General features: G+C 44.4%; 1 protein-coding gene across 2 annotated transcripts in view; it reads left to right on the top strand.

Annotated features, from left to right (window-relative positions):
• The window catches only part of LOC111231875 (endophilin-A3-like), an 11,320-nt gene extending 6,322 nt beyond the window's left edge, over window positions 1-4,998 (top strand). The window contains exons 1-9 of one of the 2 annotated variants that reach the window (XM_022759137.1): window positions 280-330; window positions 414-486; window positions 1,467-1,610; window positions 2,188-2,321; window positions 2,644-2,802; window positions 3,363-3,466; window positions 3,859-3,983; window positions 4,079-4,132; window positions 4,610-4,998. In XM_022759137.1, coding sequence (XP_022614858.1) covers window positions 280-330; window positions 414-486; window positions 1,467-1,610; window positions 2,188-2,321; window positions 2,644-2,802; window positions 3,363-3,466; window positions 3,859-3,983; window positions 4,079-4,132; window positions 4,610-4,821 — 1,056 coding nt within the window. In that variant the 3' untranslated portion in view covers window positions 4,822-4,998. Of the gene's footprint in view, window positions 1-279; window positions 331-413; window positions 487-1,466; window positions 1,611-2,187; window positions 2,322-2,643; window positions 2,803-3,362; window positions 3,467-3,858; window positions 3,984-4,078; window positions 4,133-4,609 lie in introns of those variants that run through there. The other variant, XM_022759136.1, reaches the window with a different exon arrangement.
• The last annotated feature ends 954 nt before the right edge of the window (window positions 4,999-5,952 follow it).

A 5,952-nucleotide genomic window follows, 5' to 3' on the forward strand; every position in this document is an offset into this window, starting at 1 on the left:
TCAATATCGATCCATCAGATCATAAAAGACTTTAATGAAAAATGACAGTAAGGCATTATACCCGTGATCTTTGTCCGAATATTAATATTTATTGTTGTAATATTAATATTAATATTAGCCTTGTTGTGTTACTATCACTCACCACTTCCAGTTCTACTAAACTACCACTGTGACTGCTCCAGCTGCTCCTTCACTACTTTATAACTACTTCCTCTGATAATAACCCCTCCTCCTGTCCCCTTCCTCCTCCCGCCCTGGCAGCTGGCTGAACGAGAGCTGATGGGAGCTGAGGGAACCAAGATGGACGAGGACTTCCTGAGGATGGAGAAGGTAAAACTCTGCTGTTGAGACGTGGTTCTGATCTGCTCTGAGCTGAGGGATAAACTGACGTCTGGTCTCTGTGTGTGTGTCAGAGTGTTGCAGTGATCCACACTCTGCTGCTGGAGCTTCTGTCCAGAACCACAGAGTTCCTCCAGCCAAACCCAGGTACAGCCACACACACCTGAGCTGCTGTACACACAGACTCCGACTGTGGCTTAATGTAACACACAGTCAGACTTCAGACAGACCGAGTCTAAATTCATCTGGTGCACAGAGCAGTGGCTGTGGTACAATGAATTCTGGGTAAATTAAGACTTTTTTGATAACAGATTTACAGGCTAACAGACTAACAGATTTACAGATTTACAGGCTAACAGATTTACAGGCTAACCGACTTACAGGCTAACAGATTTACAGGCTAACAGATTTACAGGCTAACAGATTTACAGGCTAACAGATTTACAGACTAACAGGCTAACAGATTTACAGGCTAACAGATTTACAGACTAACAGGCTAACAGATTTACAGGCTAACAGATTTACAGACTAACAGGCTAACAGACTTACAGGCTAACAGATTTACAGGCTAACAGACTAACAGACTTACAGGCTAACAGATTTACAGGCTAACAGATTTACAGACTAACAGGCTAACAGATTTACAGGCTAACAGATTTACAGACTAACAGATTTACAGACTAACAGGCTAACAGATTTACAGACTAACAGGCTAACAGATTTACAAGCTAACAGATTTACAGACTAACATATTTACAGACTAACAGGCTAACAGATTTACAGGCTAACAGACTTACAGGCTAACAGATTTACAGGCTAACAGACTAACAGACTTACAGACTAACAGATTTACAGGCTAACAGAGTTACAGGCTAACAGGCTAACAGAGTTACAGGCTAACAGACTATTAACAGTTTAACAGTAACAGTAAATCCATTCAGTGCTCTTCACTGTTATAAGAAATGATATTAAATGCAGAAACAGCAGAGAAAAGACTGGAACAATTAAAGTCAGACAATCGTAAATTTATTTTTATGAAACTGTATAAAACTAAAAACCATCAGTTCTGTATTGATCCTGCTGCTGGGCCTTCACTCAGCTGAGGAGGATATCTGTGTGTTTTACAGCATACAGAGCCAAACTGAGCATGCTCAACACCATGTCCAGGATCCGAGGACAGGGGAGGTGCACGGGTTACCCGCAGACAGAGGGCATGCTGGGAGATTGTATGTTGCTGTACGGCGAGGAGCTTGGAGCTGCTTCTGAATTTGGTAGGAACACACAACTGATCCAGGATCAGTCATGCAGGGAGCACAGAGGCACGTTACAGCGGGCGGCCTGACACATTTAAAACCTGGAAACCCTACAGAGCTGCCAGCTCAGTGTTACCTGCCGACAGCTGACGGGAACTCCGACTCCTCGTTTGTGATAAGGAGAAGTTTTACAGACTAGAGTAACATGGTCTGGGTTTTAGTTTCATATCCCACATGAGCTGTGGAACAACTACCAACAAATATGAGAGGGGTGGACTGAGAGGACATTTTAAACGACGACTGAAAACACCTGTTCATTTAGCTTCACAGAGCTGCCTGTCGGGCTGTGACTCCTCGTCTGCTTTTCCATTAAGAAATAACCTGAAGTCTTGGTTGTTTCTCTATCAAACATCATAAATGACTCATGACTCGCATCATAAATGTGCTCTGTGTATCTGAGCAACAGTTTTTAAACCTAAAATCATTTTATTTGCTGTGGCGTTAAGAGGTTCAAGTTGTACTGACTCAGAACTGAGACACACTTTGGATTCACAGACAGTTTCAGTGTTCGTTAAAGTGTTCTTCTTCTGTTCAGGTGGAGCTCTGTCTGGTGTGGGTGACGCTCTGCAGCAGGTCGGCCAGGCCAGGGACGCTCTGGACGTCAACGTCAAACGCACCTTCATCGACCCCCTGCAGGACCTCCACAACACGGAGCTGAAGGAGATCAGGGTGAGAGGTCGCGCACCGCCATCACTGCAGGTGACGGGGTCAGTACAGAGAACGCTGACCTGCTGTTGGTCTCATGTAAACAAAACTCATGTGTCTGACTTCTGTGACCTGAGACTCTGAGATTCAACAGGTATTTGAAGAAAATTGTATTTTGAAGTTGTAAAACCAACATCTTGAACACACAGTGACGGTCACAGGCGACAGGGAATCATCATCTGCATCAAACAGGAAGCAGAACCTGCTCCGATCAGAGTCTGAACCAAGAATGTTTGTTCCAACATCTTCAGCAGCTGTTGGTGTTTTTCTGCTTCTTTTTTTTCAGTTTCAGCTGAAGAAGCTGAACGGGCGTCGGCTGGACTTCGACTACAAGAAGAGACGAAAAGGGAAAGTCCCGGTGGAGGAGATGCGACAGGCCTGGGACAAGTTCATGACGTCCAAAGAGCTGGCGGAGAGGAGCATGTTCGTCCTGCTGCAGAACGATGTGAGTTTAACCCCGACAGAATGTATTTGGTGTGATTATAGTAATAATAAACTTTATTTATATAGTACATTTCTTTACAAGGTTAAAAGAGCTTGACAGAAAGAAAAACAAACATCAAACATTCATAAAAGTTTTCTGATAAAAGCAGCTTTAAGAAGAGATCAGTCCCCTGAGCTGAGAAGCTGTGAGAAGACTGAAGAACAATTAGACGAGTAAAGAAGTGCGGTGGCGCCCCCCTCAGGCCAGACAAAGATAAGGCGTGAAAGACTCGTCCCTTCAGATGAATTTAAACTTTTAATTTTGAAGGTTTTCAGAGAGTGTGAGTTGTTCCGAAACTAAATTTTGCAATTTTTATTTTTTTTTTATTTTGTGCTTCGTTTCAACCTGAGACCTGAAACTTTTGGGAGCTTACTTCAGTCTGCAGACAACCTCACCTTTTACAGCGGGCCGACGCCCACACCTGGCTACAGATACAGAGGAGTAGACATGATGGTGTCATTAACATGTAGTGATTAATGAATTAATGATTACGTCTCCCTCTCTGACGTGTCCTCCTGCAGATGGACCGGCTCAGTCGTCTGGCAGCTATGGTCGCAGCGCTGCTCGACTTCCACCGCAACGCCCACCGCATCCTGCAGGGTCTCCATGGCAACCTGCAGGCTAGGTAGGTGAGCCCCAGGTTCAGCAGCGCTCACATCTCTTTAGAGAGTATCGAGTCTGCGACACAGCGAACGTCATCAATTCTGCAGGTGTTCAGTCGTAAAATTAGATATTGGTGGCCAAAGGTCAAAGGTCAAGGTCAGTGTGACCTCACAAAACACTTTTTAGCACAGAAATTATGACAAAATTTCACACTCATGGTTCATGTTTTCTCTGACTCTGGAAAAACAGGATGTGACGTGAAACTAGTCAGATGACTTGGTCGAACCAACTGTTGTATAATTTACATCTCAGTCGTAATCAAAGTCTGTCTCTGTGCAAGCAGCTCCTGTTGTTGCACCTGTGTGAGTGAGGAAGTTACACCTGTATCTGTCTGACTGTACCTGTCGACAACAGGCTGACCGCTGCCAGCAACCGGCCGGGGCGACGGTTCAGACCCAAAAGGATCCGGGTCAGAAGCGAACACAACGGCAGCATCGGATTTTTCCACCAGCCGTCGATCACATCTGCAGCTGCCTCAGGTTGTTTTAGTCGTCGCTATTGATTATTGATTTCACTGTCACATGACTCAGTCTGGATGATGTGTTTACCTGTGTGGCTTTTTACCTTGTGACAGGAGAGCCGGTCACAGTGTTGCCATCCCGACCCGGCAGCCCCGTCTCCTGCTACGGTGAGAACATACATGTTCCTCGTGTCATTTACAGTGAATCAGTCAAACAGATTATCATCATGTGTGACGGAGAAAACACCAAATCTTCTGATCTGAGAAGCTGCAAACAGGAAACATTTGACTTTTGTGCTTTAAAAAAATGTGTGGGAACTATGTGGGATTTTCAAAATAGTTACTGATGAATTTCCTGTTGATCGATTGATTGTTGCAGCTTTAAACTGAAAATTTTTATTCCTCTGCGCCAGCGACAGTCAGAGCGGCAGCCATTTTGTTTTTAGGTTGTTTTTAGGTCACAGTGACCTCAGAAACGACCTTTTAGCCATAACTCAAAACTTCACAGCAATTATGACAAACTTTCCCACCAGTGGTTCATATTCTATGACTCTGCCTCTTCTATCAGTAAACAGATGATGATAAACAGCCTCTCCTTCATTAAACATAATGGGTTCCCTCTCTCTCTCTTTCTCTCTTGCCCAGCGGACAGTAAGCTGGTCCTGGATCAGCCCTGTTGCCGGGCGATGTACTCCTTCCACTCGAACCACGAGGGCGAGCTGGGCTTCAGCGAGGGCGACCTCATCGTCCTCACCTGTCAGGTCGACGCTAACTGGTACGAGGGCTCGCTGGGCGGCCGGTCGGGACTCTTCCCTGTCAGCTACGTGGATGTGCTGGTGCCTCTGCCGTTACCGTGACGACTCATCAACCGCCCACTGACTCTATTAGACGCTGACAGATAATATGCAACTCCTCAGCTTCTTATTTGCACTTTTTCCACGAGCGAATCAGTTTGTTCTGAAGGAAAGGACGGCCATAGTTTCTACTGTAGAGCACTTTAGTTCCAAGGGCCGGTTGCACAAAACACCTTAAGATTTCCACTTAAGGGTTAATTACTTAAGGGTGTTGCACAGAATCTCTTAAAAGGTTTCCTTAGTTAATGGAAAAACGTTAAGGCATTTGCAGCAGTGAAAGAGATTATACAGCAGTAAAATTCTACTGTTTCCATGGAGACCGTTGATTTGCTGCCCTTAGAACTTGTTGTTTGAGGGGAACTTCACCACGGTGTTCAGCAGACGGTACACACTGATCTGTGGACATGAAACACCTCGACTACATCTGACAGGAAACGTCATGTGACATAAAACTATTGAACAATCATTGAACTACGGGAAGTGGAAGGATCCAACTCTAGACGGTCGGACAAATAAAGTCAGAGGAACCTTTACTTTTTTCCTTAGTTTGGTCACTAAGGGCTTTTGTGCAACGGTTTCAGTGACTTTAAGTATAAGACTAAGATAAGGAGAAAACCTTAAATACTCAAGGAGAAAACTTAAGGGTGTTTTGTGCGACTGCTTTTATTTTAAGAAAAACTTCACTTGGACTTCAAAGAAAATCTTAACTGAAGGTGTTTTGTGCAGCTGGCTCCTGATCTCATGTCACACGTGAACACACCAGCCACCAAAGAGAGGCTCAGTCCGTAAAGACCACATTTCTACACCTCAGCGTGTTTCCCTTTAAGACTTTTAGCTACATTTCCTGCACAAAGCTAACAGCTGTTGCCTCTCGCACACTTAGAAAACACAGCCACATCAGCCTGATGCTATCTGCATTTTTAGAGCGATAGACAATAACGAATAGAAACTATCTGGGTAAGTTTACTGTAATGTTTAGATTCATGATGCGTGTAGATAAAAATACTGTTAAATAGGTTTAATTTACATCTAATTCTAACAGTGTGGTGGGTGGTGGTGGTGTGCATTGTGCATGTAGTTTTAGCAGAGTTGTTGTAACTTGTCGGCACTTTATCTGAAGCTTTATGAGACTCA

Source organism: Seriola dumerili, unplaced genomic scaffold (genome assembly GCF_002260705.1).
Source record: "Seriola dumerili isolate Sdu_G_001 unplaced genomic scaffold, Sdu_1.0 BDQW01000320.1, whole genome shotgun sequence".
NCBI classification, from domain to species: Eukaryota; Metazoa; Chordata; class Actinopteri; order Carangiformes; family Carangidae; genus Seriola; species Seriola dumerili.